Below are 19199 nucleotides of genomic sequence, written 5' to 3'. Positions count from 1 at the left end.
GCTGCAGGCCTGAAGATATGAGCCTGGTCACCAGCTCTGGGGTCTTTTGCTGCCACTGGTGATAAGCTGAAAGTTCCAAAGCCTAAAGATGCAGTGCGTTCTGAGAAAAAAAGTTCAAACTTACCTTTTGAATCCTCTTCACCTTGTTATCAGGCCCCCTCAGGCATGAAGGGAGTCCTGACACAATGCTCATTGCCTACAAATTGATGCAAGGGTAGGGAGCACTCACTCCAGCTCATTTTTATCTCATTGCTGGGGCTACATCTGTTTTAGATACAGGCCCCATTTCACCAGTTTGGTGAATCCCCAAAACTCTCAAACCTCATAAAAGCATTACAGTAACTTGTCTCCATCCTTTTTTCCTTTCCCAAGCACCAACGGAGAATTATTTTGGGGGAGGGTGAACAGCCAGAGGTCATGATCCACATTGGGATCAATGACGTAGGTATGAAAAAGGATGAGGTCCTGGAAGCAGATTTTAAGGGAGTTAGGAAGGGTATTAAGAAGCAGGGCCTCAACAACAGTAATCTTATGAGTACTCCCAGTGCCACATGCCAGTAAGGAATAGGAAGATTGAGCAGTTCAACATGTGGCTGGAGAAATGGAGTAGAAGGGAGGGCTTTTGATTTCTGAGGCATTGGGATCGGTTCTGGGGCAGGTGGGACCTGTACAAGGAGGAAAGGTTACACCTTAACAAGACTGGAACAAATGTCCTCGTGGGAAGGTTTGCTAGTGCTATTGGGGAGGGTTTAAACTAGATCCACAGGGGGATGGGACCCTGAGGGGAAATTCAGGAGTGCAGAGGAGAAAAATTGGCAGTAGGAAGTAGTGAAGTATCAACTGATAATGAGGAGATATTAGAGAGTCGTATCAAGGTAGATAGAATACCTGGAGAGTTTGATAGAATTAGAGTAGGCAATAGGAAGTCATTAGATGGGCCCAGAATAAGGGGGAAAGTAAAAAAAGCCTAAATCAGGGCTAGTGACATGTTTGTGAATGCACGGAGTGTGGTTAATAAGATTGGTGAACTGCAGGCACAGGTTGACAAATGTGATTATGATATTATTGCTGTAATAGAGATAAAGAAGGGCAGAACTGGGCATTAAATATTCCTGGGTACAAGGTGTTTAGGAGAGACAGGAAAGAAAGAAAAGGTGAAGGGGGGTTGGGGGGGGGGGAAGAGGATGGTGGTGGCAATATTGATTAAAGACGGCATTACAGTACTGGAGAGAGAGGATGTGCCAGATGGGTCAGGGACAGAATTTTTCTGGCTAGAGGTAAGGAATAAAAATGTATAATAACATTGATTGGTGTAGTATATAGACCACCAACTAATGGAAGAGATGTGGAGAAGCAAATTTGCAAAGAAATTATGAAGAGGTGCAAGAGTTATACAGTAATCATAACAGGGGACTTCAATTATTCAAATATAGTACAAGGGACAAGAGGGCTTAGAGTCCCTGGAATGCTTTCAAGATCATTTTCTGCAGCAGTATGTTTCCAGTCCAATGAGAGAACATGCACTTTTGGACCTGGTTCTAGGGAATGAATTGCCCCAGGTGGATCAAATATCAGTGGGAGAGCCTCTAGGGGACAATGGCCATTGTATCATAAAGTTTAGGTTAATCATGGAAAAGGACAGGGAACAATCCAGAGCAGGGATAATTAATTGGGGGAAAGCCAACTTCGATGGGATGGAAATGCATCTGAGTTGAATATGTTGGAATCAAATATTGGCAGAAAAGTCAGTGCCTGAACAATGAGCCACCTTTGAAGAAAAAGTATTGCAGTCAATGTCAAGGTATATTCCTCTGAAGGAGAAAGGTAGGAGAAAAATCCAAAGTGCCCTGGAAGGCGAGAGAGATAGAGGTAAAGATGAAAAGGAAGAAATCGCGTATGACCGATGTCAGGTAGAAAACACAATGGAGAATCAGGCATAGAAGTCAACATAGAAGGACCAGAGGGGAAGTGAAGAAACTAATAAAGGAAGCAAGGAGAGAACATGAAAAGAGGCTGGCAGCGAAAGTAAGAGGAAATCCCAAGGTCTTCTATGAGGTGTTGAACGCGTACTTTGCATCTGACTTTACAAAGGAAGAGGGTCCTACACAGGCTGGGATGAGAGAGGAGGTAACTGGTACACTAGAAAAACTTACAACTGAGAGGAAGGAGGTGTTGGCAAAGCTATCTTTACCCAGAAAAGATAAGGTACCAGGATAACATGTATCCAAGGGTACTAAGGGAAGTGAGTGTGGAAATTGCGGAGGCACTAGTGATAATCTTTCAATCTTCCCTAGACACAGGGGAGATGCCACAGGACTGGACAATTGCAAATGTTACACCCTTGTTCAAAAAAGGGTGCAAGGATAAAGCTGGCAACTACAGACCAGTGAGTTTCACCTCAGTGGCAGGGAAACTTTTGGAAACTATTGTATGGGATAATATCAATAGTCACTTAGACAAGTGCAGTTTAATTAAGGAAAAGTAGCATGGATTCATTAAGGAAAAATCATGTTTAACTAGCTCGCTGGAATTTTTTGAGGAGGTAACAGAGAAGGTTGACAAGGGAAATGCTGTTGATGTGGTGTATGCGGATTTTCAAAAAGCATCTGATACAGTGCCACACAACAGACTTGTAAGCAAAATTCTATGTCATGGAATAAAAAGGAAAGTAGGTTCTTGGATATGAAACTGGCTGAGTGACAGGAAACAGATTTGTGATAAATGGTTGTTTTTCCAGAGTGGAGGACAGTTTGAAGTAGGTTTCCCCAAGGGTCAGTGTTGGAACCCTTGCTCTTCTTGATATATATTAATGACTTAGACTGCGGTATGCAGGGCATGATTTCAAAATTTACAGATGATACGAAGATTGGAAATGTTGTCAACTGTGATGGGGATAATCTTGAACTACAAAAGGACATAAACATGTTGGTGATTGGGCAGACAAGTGGCAGATGAAGTTCAATGCAGAAAAAATGTGAGGTGATTCATTTTGGCAGGAAAAATATGGTGAGACAGCATAAAATAAAGGGAGAGCCTCTAAAGGAGGTGCAGGAACAGACGGACCTCAGTGTTTACGTACATTGGTCATTGAGGATGGCAGGGCATGTTGAGAGAGCAGTTAATAAGGCATATAGTATCTTAGGCTTTATTAATAGGGGCATTGAGTACAAGAGTAAGGAGGTCATGGTGAACTTGTATAAGACACTAGTTAGGCCTGGAGTGCTGTGTCCAATTCTGGGTGCCATACTTGAGGAAGGATGTGAAGGCATTGGAGAAAATACAGGGGAGAGTCATAAGAATGATTCCAGGGATAAAGAACTGTAGCTATGAGGATAGAATGGCAAGGTTGGGACACTCTTCCTTCGAGGAAAGAAGGCTGAGAAGAGGCTTGGTAGAGGTATTCAAGATCCTGAGGGGCATGGACAGGATAAATAGTGAGAAACAGTTCCCGCTCAAGAAAACATCAAGAACTAGAGGGCACAGGTTCAAAATAATTGGCAAAAGGAGTAAATGTGATGTGAGAAAGAAATGTTTCACCCAGAGGTTGGTTGGAGTCTGGAACAAACTTCCTGAAAGGGTGGTGGAGGCAGGTTCGATCGAGGTATTCAAAAGTGAATTGGATTGCTACCTGAAAAGAGAGAATCTACAAGGTTACAGGGATAAAGCAGGGGTGTGGTACTAGGTGGAATGCTCTTTCAGAGAGCCAGTGCAGACTCGACAGGCCAACAGGCCTCCTTCTGCACTGTAAAGATTTTGTGAAAGCTAGGAAATTTGTGTTCTCCAGGTGATGGGAACAACAACCCTGGGCTATAATTATTAAACACAAATGTGAAGTTCAACATGCTGTTTGCTCTTCCATTTATTTTTTTTTAACTACCCTGGATGAAATAAATTGAGGACTATGTGTGTATGTGGTTGATTAACATTAAATTACAGAAACTACAGAAGATATTACGCTAGGTTTTCAGACCTGTTATGTCCAACAACTGGATGCAACCAATTGGAGCTCATCTACATTGAATTGGTAGCAGTCCATTTAATTTTCCAGTTGGGTTCCCAATGGCACCAGAAATGCTCGTCAGTATCCAACATGTGAATGCTATCCCAATCATACCAGTTACAGGTACATTGTGTCAAATCCAGCTTTCCAAAAACTGGACATTTTTTTAAGCTGCCATGCATGAATTTTCATTATTATTAGATGAGTAAAATAAGACCATAAGACATAGGAGCAGAAATTAGGCCATTCGGCCCATCGAGTCTGCTCCGCCATTCAATCATGGCTGATAAGTTTCTCTACCCCATTCTCCCGCCTTCTCCCCATAACCTTTGATCCCCTTACCAATCAAGAACCTATCTATCTCGGTCTTAAATACACTCAATGACCTGACCTCCACAGCCTTCTGTGGCAATGAATTCCATAGATTCACCACTCTCTGGCTAAAGAAGTTTCTCATCATCTCTGTTCTAAAAGGTCTTCCCTTTACTCTGAGGCTGTGCCCTCGGGTCCTAGTCTCTCCTACTAATGGAAACATCTTCCCCATGTCCACTCTATCCAGGCCTTTCAGTATTCTGTAAGTTTCAATCAGATCCCCCCTCATCCTTCTAAACGCCATCAAGTATAGACCCAGAATCCTCAAACGTTCCTCACATGTTAAGCCTTTCATTCCTGGGTTCGTTCTCGTGAACCTCCTCTGGACCCTCTCCAGGGACAGAACATCCTTCCTAAGATACAGGGCCCAAAATTGCTCACAATATTTTAAACGTGGTCTGACCAGAGCCTTATAAAGCCTCAGCAACACATCCCTGCATTTGTATTCTAGCCCTCTCGAAATAAATGCCAACATTGCATTTGCCTTCCTAACTACTGATTCAACCTGCATGTTAATCTTAAGAGAATACCGGACTAGGACTCCCAAGTCCCTTTGCACTCCAGATTTCTGAATTCTTTCCCCATTTAGAAAATAGTCTATGCCTTCATTCTTCCTACCAAAGTGCATAACCTCACACTTCCCCACGTTGTCTTCCATCTGCCACTAATTTATCATCTTTTTGGGCTAGGTGCTGCATTGGCGCAGTGCAGCACTGACTGTCTTTTCCTGTGTTCTGAGTTGTCCATGCGACCCTTGACCCAAGCCAACCCAGCCCGAACTGCCCCACCCCAAAACTGACCAGATCTGAAATCCAGCATGGACTTGGTCATGAGGTTGCAGGTTTTGTGACACTGTGCCTGCAGTTGTCCACACAATTTCCTGTGCTAGAATAAGTATCATAAACCTGTTCACTTAAACTAGGGTTTGCTTGTAGCTGGAGGGGTTTGCATAAATGTATTTGAAGAGGTCTAAGGGCTCAGTTCTTATTGCCCTGGCAGCAGCAAGAGCTGTGTTCCCGGTATGTGCAACATGAACAATGTTCTTTGTATGCAGTAGAAATTTCATGCTTCAATAAAGGCACACCAACATGGCAAATCTCAACAAAGATCCAAATGTAAAATTGGCAACTTAAAATAGCTTCATGGTGGATTAAGGTAAAAACAAAGGGAAAAGAATATTTCTCTAATGAAATGAAGGGGAAAGCAGGACCAAAATTACGCAGTGTAACAGAGGTTAAAACAAGCTTAAGTTGCATTAAAAACTGCCTTACAAAATACATGAAAACAAAAACTCAGGAGAAGACAAATGAATAATTCATTATCAGGAAATGTGTAAATGTTGGTTGCGGACAATAAGGTACTAAAAGAAAAAGGATCAGAAAGGGGATTATGGAATATTGAGAGAAGGTTCCTTAGGTGTGTTTTGAAGATGTTTTCTGAAGTAAAGGAGTACTAAAAATGACAGCGATAAACTGGATTGAAGTACTAGAGCGGAAATCGATACCCACATGATAAAGTTTCACATTTGTTTATTCACAAATAAAGGTTGGGAGCAGTTGCAGATCTGGTCAATCTACTCAGTAATTTATAATCAATGCTGCACTCAATAAAGTAAATATTGTGAAGAAACTTAAACTATTAAATATACACAGAGCACCACGACTTGACAGAAAATCTCTATGCTGCTGAAGGAAGTGATTTCGTTTTTTTTCCCAGAGCTGCAAAACACAGAGGCTATAATCAAGACATAATGCAATTCTAATGTCCAAAACCATAAATTGAGGAACATTAGACCAATTAGTGTTTCAGCAATAGGGTATATGCCATGGTCACTTACCACAGGTTTGCCAACACCTGATAGAAATGCTTCAAGAGCTTTTGTGTCTGTATCTTCATCTAAAAAGCAAAAGCAAAAAATAGTGCTGAGTAATATAAAGCTTGATACCACTTTAATTTCTTCTAGTATGGTAGTTATTATTAAGATAACACCAAAGAATGAGTTCAAATTGATACATTAAAAATGAACAGCCACAGAGAATAAAAGGAACTGGTGAATCATATTTAAACTAAAGAATCGATCTGAAGGTGAAATATGTAAGCAATGAAGTCATCAATATATTGCAAATGGTTGAGCTTCTGAGTTATGTAATGACAGTACCACACCTGGGCCTAAATGGTATTCTATTTACACAATGGATTAATTAATTAGTTTTTGACTACAGGTCAGATTTCAATGTTTTCTTCCCTCTGGACTTTTAGACCCTGAGCCTTACTGGAGAAAGCTTCTAGACTTCCTCTAGTAGTTCACCCAAGTGGCTATTCATGGCATGGAGGGAATACAGCACAAATTCACCAGGATAATATCAGGTTTGACTTATCAGGACATTAAGTTGGTTTATCAGTTTAGAAAGTTCAAAGCTAATATAATTGGAGGTATTTAAAATGATAAAGGAATTTAATAAGGTAGATACAGAGATATTATTTCATCTGGTCGGCGATGCAGCCTTAAAATTAGAGCTAGGCCATTCAAGGGCAAAGCTCAGGAAGCACCTTTTCCACACAAAAGGGAGAGAAATATAGAGATCTCTCCCCCAAAAGGCCATGGATGCTGGGTCAATTGGATATTTTAAGATAAAGGTTGATAAGACTTTCATTGGATAAGGATATCGAGGAATGTACAGCAAAGGTGGGAAAATGAAGTTGAGGTACATACAGATTATCCATGTCTGACTAAACAGTCTCAAGAGGCTGAATGGTCTACTCCTGTTCCATGAGTGCAAAGCATCATGTATATCTAAAAAGGCTATTAAAAGAGATCTGCATATAAACCTCATGGCCTTCACACAGAAAAAGCTTATGCTTCAGATGATATTTGATCACAGAAACATTATTATTCAGGTCAATGGCATTATGGAGTCACTGGCTGGATGGTTCACAGGAGAACACTGAAGGGGAAATGCTCTGACATCAGCAGAACACTTTGACCTCAGCAGCTGTTTACTATTCCTCAGCTGCTACCTGTAAAAAACGTGCTGTGCTGCTTTGACACAATGAAAAGTATGTGTGCAAAAGAATAATCACAGAATCTCTCAGTGCAGAAGAGGCCCTTCGGCCCATCGAATCTGCATTGACACATGAGAAACACCTGACCTACCTACCTAATCCCATTTACCAGCATTTGGCCCATAGCCTTGAATGTTATGACATGCCAAGTGCTTATCCAGGTACTTTTTAAAGGATGTGAAGCAACCCGGCTCCACCACCCTCCAAGGTAGCACATTCCAGACCGTCACCACCCTCTGGGTGAAAAAGTTTTTCCTCACATCCTCCCTAAACTTCCTGGCCCTCACCTTGAACTTATGTCCCCTCATGACTGACCCTTCAACTAAGCTGCTCCCTATCCACCCTGTCCAAGCCCCTCATAATCTTGAACACCTCGATCAGGTTGCCCCTCAGTCTTCTCTGCTCCAACAAAAACAACCCAAGTCTATCCAACCTCTCTTTATAACTTAAAAGCTTTATCCCAGGCAACATCCTGGTGAATCTCCTCTGCACCCGCTCCAGTGCAATCACATCCTTCCTATAATGTGGCGACCAAAACTGCACACAGTACTCCAGCTGCGGCCACACCAAGGTTCTATACAACTCCAACATGACCTCCCTACTTTTGTAATCTATGCCTCGTTTGATAAAGGCAAGTGTCTCAAATGCCTTTTTCACCACCCCACTAACATGCTCCTCCACCTTCAGAGATCTATGGACACACACGCTAAGGTCCCTTTGTTCCTCAGAACTTCCTAGTGTCATGCTGTTCAATGAATACTTCCTTGTCAACTTACTCCTTCCAAAGTGTATCACCTCACACTTTTCAGGGTTAAATTCCATCTGCCACTTCTCTGCCCATTTGACCATCCTGTCTATATCTTCCTGTAGCCCAAGACATTCAACCTCGCTGTTAACTACCCAGCCAATCTTTGTGTCATCCGCAAACTTACTAATCCTACCCCCCACATAGTCATCTATGTCGTTTATATAAATGACGAACAACTGGGGACCCAGCACAGATCCCTGTGGTACACCACTGGACACGGGTTTCCAGTCACTAAAGCAGCCTTCTGTCATCACCCTCTGTCTCCTACAACTAAGCCAATTTTGAATCTGCCTTATTAAATTATCCTGAATCCCATGTGCATTTGCCTTCTTTATAAATCTCCCATGTGGGACCTTGTCAAAGGCTTTGCTGAAATCCATATAAACTACATCAACTGCACTACCCTCATCTACACACCTGGTCACATCTCAAAAAATTCAATCAAATTTGTTAGGCATGACATAGCTGTGAGCATTAGTTTCGGGCAATGTTTCAAATGCCAGGAGGATGTTGCAATTCTCAACTTAATTTTGGGAAATGCTTGACAGGTTCTACAAAGCTCCTGATAATAGCAAACTTCTTCATTTGCAGCCATGATTGAGGGTCCTAAGTGACTGCACTGACATGGTCAGCAACCTATTACCATGAAACATGCGCCCATACTGTGGCCTTCATCCACAAATTGGGTCACCCTTCTTTGCAGCAGGTCCAGCAGCAGGACCTCCAAGTCTTCAGCATCAAAAGGAGGCAACATTGCCCACATCACTTCATTGTGAACAAGTTGTCTGCCTTTTGGTCACAACTTCCCCTTTAATGCCAAGTTGAATCTTCCTAAGACCTACTAGATTGCCAGCTGTGCATTCTCCAACCAATTGCGCTAAAGGCCCAAATCTATGCTAAATTTTTTGGGTGCAAAATATCCCATTCAAATTAGGGGGAAGGGGCACAACTGAGAAAGAGTCTCATCATAGAATTTGCAGCAGCTTTCCCGCTCTTCCTTCTGTTGGCATTGACCTGCTGTTACTGTGCTGTGGAGGTCTGCTAAAACCCAATTTTGTGATTTCCACAAATCTGGAGATTAGAACTACTCAAAAAACTGTACTGGTGAGGTTGTTCTGTAGACATTTACAACACATCTCAGGCGAAACATTTCTGACCACCACTTGAGGGCGTTGCTGCTTTCTTTTAAAGAGAAAGTTTAAACATTTCAGACAAGATTAGGAGATGTTCAACAAAACTTTATATAGCATCCTTAATGCAGGAAATTGATCCAAGGTGCTTTACAGAAGATGCTAGGTAATTCTGGTGATACAGCCTATTAAGTTCAGCCTAGCTCAGCTTAACAGTCCAACAACACTCCTCTACAGACTCATGTATACATTTTACACAAACATACTTATGTTTTTATTACCAGCATTTTACTAATATTCTAAGAACACTCTCAGCAGGATCGCTTTATTATTGCTTGAAACTTGGAAACATAGAAAATACAAGGAGTAGGCCATTCGGCCCTTCGAGCCTGCTCTGCCATTCATTATGATTATGGCTGATCATCCAACTCAATAACCTGCTCCCGCTTTCTCCCCATACCCTTTGATCCCTTTCGCCCCAAGAGCTATATCTAACTCCTTCTTGAAAACATACAATGTTTTGGCCTCAACTACTTTCTGTGGTAGCGAATTACACAGGCTCAGCACTCTCTGGGTGAAAAAATTTGTCATCTCAGTCCTAAATGGTCTACCCCGTATCCTCAGGCTGTGACCCCTGGTTCTGGACCCCCCCACCATCGGGAACATCCTTCCTGCATCTAATCTGTCTAGTCCTATTAGAATTTTATAGGTTTCTATGAGGTCCCCCCTCATTCTTCTGAATTTCATTGAAAATAATCCTAAACGACTCAATCTCTCCTCATATGTCAGTCCCGCCATCCCAGGAATCAGTCTGGTAAACCTTCGCTGCACTCCCTCTATAGTAAGAAGATCCTTCCTCAGATAAGGAGACCAAAACTGCACACAATATTCCAGGTGTGGTCTCACCAAGGCCCTGTATAATTGCAGCAAGACTTCCCTGCTCCTGTACTCGAATCCTCTCGCTACGAAGGCCAACAAACCATTTGCCTTCTTTACCGCCTGCTGCACCTGCATGCTTACCTTCAGTGACCTGTTGTAAATTCCCCTCTCTCAATTTATAGCCATTTGGATAATAATCTGCCTTCCTGTTTTTGCTACCAAAGCGGATAACCTCACATTTATCCACATTATACTGCATCTGCCATGTATTTGTCCACTCACTCAGCTTGTCCAAATCACACTGAAGCATCTCTGCATCCTCCTCAGAGCTCATCCTCCCACCCAGCTTTGTGTCATCTGCAAATCTGGATATTTTACATTTAGTTCCCTCATCTAAATCATTAATATATATTGTGAATACCTGGGGTCCCAGCACCGATCCCTGCGGTACCCCACTAGTCACTGCCTACCATTTGGAAAAAGACCCGTTTATTCCTACTCTTTGTTCCCTGTCTGCCAACCAGTTTTCTAACCATCTCAATACACTACCCCCAATCCGATGTGTTTTAATTTTACACGCTAATCTCTTATGTGGGACTCTATCGAAAGCCTTCTGAAAGTCCAAATAAACCACATTCACTGGCTTCCCCTCATCAACTCTATTAGTTACATCCTCAAAAAATTCCAGTAGATTTGCCAAGCATGATTTCTCTTTCGTAAATCCATGCTGACTCTGTACGATTCTGCCACTGTTTTCCAAGTGCTCAGCTATTAAATGAAAGGTTAGCTTCACTGTGCGTAGGAACAGTAGGCCATTCAGCTCTTTGAACACTGTATATCAGTTGGAAAGAACTACCATGAACATTCAACATACCAAACATTTCTGTACTTATTTCAGGTGTGCCTTGCATTTTCCTATCTGATTTATTCTTCACCATTCCTGTGGGTGTTCTTAGACTACCTTGTTCATTTTGGTCACTGGTGGGAGGTTTGTGGGGAGAGGATGGTGGGCTGCTGATCTTATCTTTTGATCCATTAGTTTGTCGATCTTTCAGCTTCTTTTGTAAGCGTTCATAAGCTTTGCTAGTCCTTTCATCTCTGTGGATAAAGTTGGATCTCCCATGAGAAGGATGAGATTCTGTAATGCAATAATATAAAGTATATATAGATTAAATTTTGAAGGAAATTTCATACAAAAATTTAGGGGAAAATATTTATTCAAACATGTACTAACAGGTCTCCCACAGTATTACCCCCCACTTGTGAGATATCTATCCATGACAGTATTGCTAAGAGTGATCATTGCACGGACCTTGTGGAAATGAAGTTCCATTCTCACACTGAGGGTGCCATCTACTGTGTTAAGTGGTACTGCCACCATGTTAAATGGGATAGATTTAGAACAGATCCAACAGTTGAAAACTGGGCATTCAAGAGGCACTTTGAGCAATCAGCAGCAGAATTATATCCAATCACAATCCGTAACTGTATGGTCCACAATATTTCTCATTCTACCATAACTATCAAAACAGGGGACCAACCCTAGTTCAATGAAAATTGTAGGGGAACATGCCAAGAGTAGCATCAGGCATATTTAAAAATGAGGCGTCAACTTGGTGAAACTCCAAAGCAGTGCTACCCTGCATGCTAAACAACAGAAGCAGAATTCTAAAGACAGCTAAATAATCCAACAACCCCATGGAAAAGAACAAAAACTCTGCAGTTCTGCCACATCCTGTAATGAATGGTGGTGGACAATTAAAACAATTAACCAATGCAGGTTCCTCTAAAAGCAACCCCATCCTCAATGGTGGAGTCGAGCATGTCAATGCAAAAGACAAGTCTAAAGCAATTGCAACCATTTTTAGCCAGAAGAGCTGAGTGGCTGATTCATCTCAGCCTCCTCCTTAGGTTTCCACCGTCACAAACGCCAGTCTGCAGCCAATTCGATTAACTCCATATGATAGCAAGAAATGGCAGAAAGCATTGGATTCAGTAAAAGCAATGGGCCAAACAACATCACGCTTTAGTGAAGACTTGGACTCCAGAAGTAGCTGCACCCCTAACCAAGTTGTTCCAGTACAGTTACAACATTGGCATTTATGCAACAATGTGCAAAACTACTCAGCTATGACCTGGCCCAAGAAAAACAGGACAAATTTAATCCAGCCAAATATTGTCCCATCAGCCTACTCTCAATTATCAGCAAAATGATGGAAGGTATTGTTGACAGTTTGGGTTCTGCCAGGGCCATTCAGCTATGAACCTCATGACAGCCTTGGTTCAAACATGGAGAAAATAGCGGAATTCAAGAGATGAGGTGAGAGTGACTGCCCTTGACATCATGGCAGCATTTGACCGAGTGTGGCAACAAAGAGCCCTAGCAAAACTGATGTCAATGGCAATCAGGGGCAACTCTTCACTGTTTTAATTCATACCTGGCACAAAGGAAGATAGTGTGGTTGCTGGAGGTCAATATTCTCAGTCCCGGGACTTTAGCTGCTTCATCAAAGATCTTCCCTCCAACATAAAGTAATGTGTTCGCTGATTAATCCAGTCTTCTGTATCTTTCACAACTCCTCTGAAAATGAAGCAGCCCGTGACTGCATGTGGCGACACCATTCAGATTTGGGCTAATGAGGGGCAAGTAACATCTGTGCCACACAAGTACCAGCCAATGACCATCTCCAACAAGAGAAAATCTAACCATCTCTCCTTGACATTAAGTAGCATTATCATCATTAAGTAGAATTACCCATCATAAACATCCAGGGAGCAACTACTGACCAGAAACTTAACTGGATCAGCCATATAAATACTGTGACTATAAGAGAAAGCCAAAAGCTGAGAATTCAGAAGCAAGTAATTCATTAACTCTCCAAAGCCTGACTACTATCTTCAAGGCACAAGTCAGGAGTGTGATGAATACTCCCCAATTGCCTGGATGAGTGCAGCTCCAACAACATTTGAGGCTTGACACCATCCGATTCAAAGCAGTCCATTTGATCGGCACCCCATCAACCACCTTAAACATTTACTCCTTCCACCACTGACGCACAAGTTGCAGCAGTACATACCATTGCAGTGCTTACCAAGGCTCCTTTGATAACATCTTCGAAACTCTCAATCTCTACAACCTAGGGCGATAATGGCAGCATGTTCCCCTCCAAGTCACAGACCATCCTGACTTGGAACATACTCCTGTACTTTCACAAAATCCTAGAACTCCCTTCCCAGCAGTACTGTGGGTGCACCAAAACCACATGGACTCCAACGGTTCAAGAGGGTAGCTGACCACCTTATTCTCAAGGGAAATTAGGATGGGAAATAAATGCTGGCCTTGCCAGTGATGCTTACATTCCAAGAATGAAACCACTGCAATGGTCTGGGTGAGGCATATAGTGAGAAGTATAGCCAGGCTGGGAGACATGATTTAGGGGGAAGGTATCATCTCCTCTCAGCCAGGTTTCCATCAAGGCCATGTCATCAATGCAATCATCCACAATAAGCTCATGGGTTGTAATGGCTTGTTCACGAGTCAAAGGGCATTCTGGATGGGAATGTGCAGAGCGGCAGTGAGAGTTGATCCATTGGCGGTGTTAGGGGGAAAATTAAAAATGTCAAAAGAGAACACTAAGAATTTACTGAAGAACACTTCAAATCTCCAAGCGGCCATGGATGTTAAACATATTGACAGCTGAGGGTAAGCAGATGGACAATGCACACAAAGGAGCTTTGAGTTTGTGTGATTTACACAATTTCAAGAGATGAGCTGATGTCCAGTCACAGGCGTTCTGCATTCAAGTGTTACAACGATACGGTGAAGCCTTGAGAGCTGAACTGGAGATAAAACATAACATAACGTTAGTTTAGGTATACTCCTCTCTCAGATAGGGACAGGGCAGATGGTTTAGCTTAGACATGGGAGGACATACAAAGACAAGAGAGGTCTTTTGATGAAACACAAGCAGTCTTGAGTTGTGAGAACCAAGGTCTTTGTATACGTGTTTTAATTTTGATTGGATAATATAATTATGTATAATAATTGGTTAGCAAAATCACATGTTTATTTACTCAATAGGATAGTTTTAACATAGTACCTATGTGTAGGTTACGGATTGGATATATTCAAATGTACTCAAATGTTTTGTGATAAGAAAAAGTGCAAAAGTAATGAAATGTAATCAATCAGGGAGCTGGGTCTTCATTCTTAGAAATGATTGCGGCTCCCTTGCATACGCTTGAATAAAGGAAGCCTGAGTCTCTCTGGTCGCTATGTGGTCAGGGATTGTAGTTTTTCCTCTTCAACTGGCCTAAGTGGTAGTTGCAGGATGGGAGGGAATACCCTCTTCAGGCAGAGTTCGCAGAATCAGCTCTGGGAAAGATGATTGGATTTTTAAAAAATATTTGTTCATGGGATGGGGGCGTCACTGGCTAGGCCAGCATTTATTGCCCTAATTGCCCTTGAGAACTGAGTGGCTTGCTAGGCCATTTCAGAGGGCATTTAAGAGTCAACCACATTGCTGTGGGTTTGGAGTCACAAGTAGGATATCAATGAACCAGATGGGTTTTTAAAGACAACCGACAATAGTTTCAGATTTTTCTTTGAATTCAAATTTCACCATCTGTCGTGAGATTTGAATCCATGTTCCCAGAGCATTACCGTGGGTCTCTGGATTACTCATCCAGTGACAATACCACTACGCCACCACCTCCCCCATCAGGAGGGAAATAGGGAAAAGATTTACAAGATCAGCTCCCAGCCAGCACACTGGGCAGGAAGGTTGATAAGGAAACAGGATAGGGCAGTTGGGGTTGCTGTTCATGAGGAGAAAGTGGTGGGCATCTCAATAGGCTATTTGGAGAATCTCAAGAGACACACACAGAGGCAAGCTGTAGGCTTATCCAAGAGAGAGTCAAGCTTTGGACAGCGGCAGGAGAGTTGGTAGATCGAGCAGTACAGAAGAATTGGGGTAAACTTGGAAAGGCAGAGTACTTGAGAGAGGAGGAATGAAAAGAAGTGTAAAAACAAGAGAGAAGGGTCAAGGAGAGCTGGACAGAAAAGAAGTAAAAAGGGAGAGGAAACTAATAAATTGGAAATGGAAGTAAAAGGCTCAGGTCTGAAGCAGAAAACAGTGTGCTACAAATGGACAGGGGGATAATTTAATTTACATTAACTGGTTACATACCATTAATGAGGATTCATATATTTGAGTAGTGAATGGAGAAGAGACAGGAGAAAATAGCAGACAGCCTAGAGTTAAAGTCCTAAGTCCTGTACTGGGTTAAATATGACGTTGGTAGTTGGGGTCATTGTGAAGCACCAACCCACCATTGTTCAAGTTCAGATACAAATGTGGTGGGCAGGTGAAGTTATTTGAAGGGTAGAGTATTAAAGGGTGCACTGACAGAGGAATGCCTGTTGGAAAGAAGATCCAGGAGGCCTGCAGAATCGATTGCAGAACAGAAAGATGATGGTATGATCTGGAAGTGGTGGGAAGTGTGCTTTGGTTCAGGACAGTGTGGCTCTGGCTAGGAATCAGACTGTAACTGAAGCTGACAAACTAGAAGAACCAGTGCAATCAGACTCAGTGGGGAACTGCAAGTCCCTCAGACCCTGCACACAGCAGCAGTGGGGGAAGGGCTTTTAAGTTATTTTAAAATACAAGCAACTGAGCAGATTAGAGACAGCAGCTGCATCTTGCAGTGCAATCTGTGTTGTCCACTGCAAGTTCTGGGGTCCACATAATTCAGGAATTTTAAATCAAAAATTGAGAAAAGATCCAGTGCTCACGAAGGAATAAGAGAGCAGAAAGGGCCAGGTTTAGGCCCTGGAAGTTGAAACTAGCAGCTAACTTGAAATTAGGGCTAAAACGTACCCACTTTAGAGCTAAGGGAACTTAAAACAGTGGAATGGGGTGACTGGGCAGAAAGGGACAAGTATTCAGAAGAGAATCTGCTAACTACTTGAAAAGGGGGAAAAATTGCAAGGGTATGGAGGAAGGATAGTGGGACCAATTGGAGAACTCTTTAAATTGAGCCAGCAAAGGCATGATGGGCTGAATGGTCCCGATCCATTCTATACAATCCTTTGATTCTAGAAAATGAATTAGGTGTGAGGGCACGTTATGGAGTCAGAATGAAGTTATACATTAAAATTACAAGTAAATAAGAATCATTAGCAGTTAACAGAAACATAAAACAAATGGCCCCTTTGTTTACTCTTCAGGCCGATCACTTTAAGCACCTGGCTATACCTCTTGTAAGCATTGTGCACTCAGAAGGACTTCCTTTATACCAACACACTCTACAGGTTTCTGTGTAGCTCTTCATGTTTTGTGGACTTCAGGTTGCCAACACGCATTATGATACAGGAGTTGGTAAAGGCTGAGTTATTTAAGATCTGAGAGGGAAACTCTAAACAACTGCCATAGCCTATATTTTCAATTGGCATGTTCGAGATGCAGCTCTGAATTCAGGAATAAAACCACCAGGCCTCGAGAGGTTTTTTTTAATATAAATTAAATTAAACATTTATTAATTTAACACATTTAAACATATACAGATATCTATAAATTACTATCATAATAACCTGCAAACAAACCCCCAAATGCACCACTCTTAGAATCTTCACCAAGGCAATAATAACCCATAGACTTAGACACCAGGCAAAGCACATTTTATCTTAAAAATTCAAAATGAGGTTCCTTTCAGTGATAGGGCTTACAGGCGGCATGCCTTTGACTTACTCACACAAAACTCTTCTGTCGATACCCAGCCTTCCTTTTGAATATAAATTCTCATTGTATCACCAGGCCCTTTGAACTCCACCTCTTCTAACAATAAAACCCTTTCATAGTACCAATTTTATTGGAAATATAAACATATTGCTTGGTCTCTCCTAGCTAGGTGCAAGAATTCACCCCCTCTCAAAAAATCTTTAAATGGTTTATTCAACAAAATGCAAATGTACTCTTCATATTACTGTTTAACATCTCAAAACTACTATACATCAAAGCACCTAGAATAGCTGGCTTTAATCCAATTAAGATACTCACACCCACAGACAAAGACCCTACTACAAGTCTAATTTAAAATAACTTCCAATAACATTATATACACTGTCTTCATGACACAACTCAAAACATTTCACTGTGGTTCTTAAATACTCAGCCCATAAATAGTTATATCAACAAGGTTTCTTTAAGTCTTACTCAATTTCCTTTGCAATCCAATGCCAATTCCCATTTGATTGAAATTTTAAAGTTTCTTTTGTTAATTCTATTTTTGCTTTTACTATAGAACCCGAATCAGCAATGCCAAATACAAATTGCTACTTCAGTGGTCTCACCATGGAAGTTCTGAGTGGCAGCAAAAATTTCAGTGCACAGTACCACCAGGTGTTGAACCGGATATTGTGACATTGTAAATCAATGACAAATATTTGCATTGTTAGGACAGTTCAACACTTACCTATCGCTTAACTAGTTGGACTGAGCACCTTCTTGAGTAAGATGATGTGTTTTTTTCAATCTATAAAATGCTGATAGGAGGCTATAAAATAATTTTTGTGTCAAAATAAATTTGATTATTTAAGCTTATTTTCTCTTCCCTGGTAATAATGGTGGGAAAGTCAAATGTCAGCCCAGCTAAGCTTGATCTTGTTGGCTCACTAGTAATTCAGGATTGGCATTGGTAGGGTGTTAGCAACAGAATTTCTGCTTAACTGGTGAATGGGAAGATATGAAGATGTTTAAAATTCAACATGCTTACCTTGATCTGCATATGAATGCTGAGGATGATGCTGTGGAACATATGATGTTGCAACATCTCCTGGTCCTGTAGAGTACATTTGATGATGTGGCAGGACAGGTGGAGGAAGAAACGCAGGCATGTAAGGATGAGGATGTATTGGTGGGTGACTGCCAGGGTGAAACTCTGGCTGCTGAGGTAACACCAGCACCCTTCGAACACCATTTTCTTCAATGACCTGAACAACTCAGACAGAATTATAATGAGTAGAATAGCCATGTTTAAAGCTCATAGAATCAGTACATGCCAATTGTTTTTGTTTCATTCAAGTTTCCCCCATAGGTTCCTACTTAATAAGGAATTAATTATCCAAGATGCTGCCAAGAAAATAAAGCATCTAATTTATGATTTTTACTGCAGTTCAGTCAGATTTAAATTCTCAATGCTGAATTTGTTGAAGTACTGTAGAAAGACTGCAAAGCTCCTGGAGCTAACCCTCTCATTCACAAGGTCAATATCAACAAAGATAACTACCTTATTTCATCCACCTGGAGAGATCTTAACATCTTGCTATTGTGGCATTCAATAGTTTCTTAAATTATTGCAGTTTCTGCCTCCACTATTCTATCCAGTAATTTATTCCATATATTCATGAATCTTTGTGAAGAAAATTTCTATCAGCTCGAAAATGATCTTTTATTAATTAGAACCTGTATTCCCAGTTCTACTCTCAGTTTATTTCAAGCAATATTCTGTTTTTTAATATCTCCTCTCCTTAGCCTTACATTCCACAACAAGATCACCAATCGGATACTTTTTTCCTGCCCAAGTAAAAAAAGCCCAGTCAATCCAGTCTTTCATCAAAGGTTACTACACAAAAGTAAGAACTCAAGGTGGTAACATATTAGCATGGATAGAAGTTTGGTTAGTTAACAGAAAGCAGAGGGTAGGGATAAATGAGTCATTTTTGGATTCGCAGGTTGTTGCTAATGGAGTGTCAGGGATCAGTGCTGGAGCCTCAACTATTTACAATTTATATCAATGACTTGGATGAAAGGACAGAATGTATGGTAGCTAATTTTGCTAGTGGCATAAAGATAGATTGGAAAGTAAGTTGTCAAGAGGAGGTAAAAAGTCTACAGAGGGATCTAGATAGGTTAAATGAATGGGCAAAAAATTGGCAGATAAAGTATAA

At 41.4% G+C, this 19199-nt stretch overlaps 1 protein-coding gene across 6 annotated transcripts in view; it reads right to left on the bottom strand.

The window, feature by feature from the left end:
• The window catches only part of fndc3a (fibronectin type III domain containing 3A), a 249305-nt gene that overhangs the window by 67483 nt on the left and 162623 nt on the right, over positions 1-19199 (bottom strand). For 4 of the 6 annotated variants that reach the window (XM_041211953.1, XM_041211951.1, XM_041211952.1 and 1 more), the window contains 3 exons: positions 18026-18242; positions 11127-11390; positions 6210-6268 (listed from right to left, as the gene is read on the bottom strand). In XM_041211953.1, the coding sequence (XP_041067887.1) occupies positions 6210-6268; positions 11127-11390; positions 18026-18242 (540 nt within the window). Of the gene's footprint in view, positions 1-6209; positions 6269-11126; positions 11391-13609; positions 13901-18025; positions 18243-19199 lie in introns of those variants that run through there. The other 2 variants (XM_041211954.1, XM_041211956.1) reach the window with 2 other exon arrangements.

This window comes from Carcharodon carcharias, chromosome 18 (assembly GCF_017639515.1).
Source record: "Carcharodon carcharias isolate sCarCar2 chromosome 18, sCarCar2.pri, whole genome shotgun sequence".
Lineage (NCBI taxonomy): Eukaryota > Metazoa > Chordata > Chondrichthyes > Lamniformes > Lamnidae > Carcharodon > Carcharodon carcharias.
The sequence above is the reverse complement of the archived record's forward strand: the minus strand, read 5'-3'. Positions and strand labels throughout refer to the sequence as shown.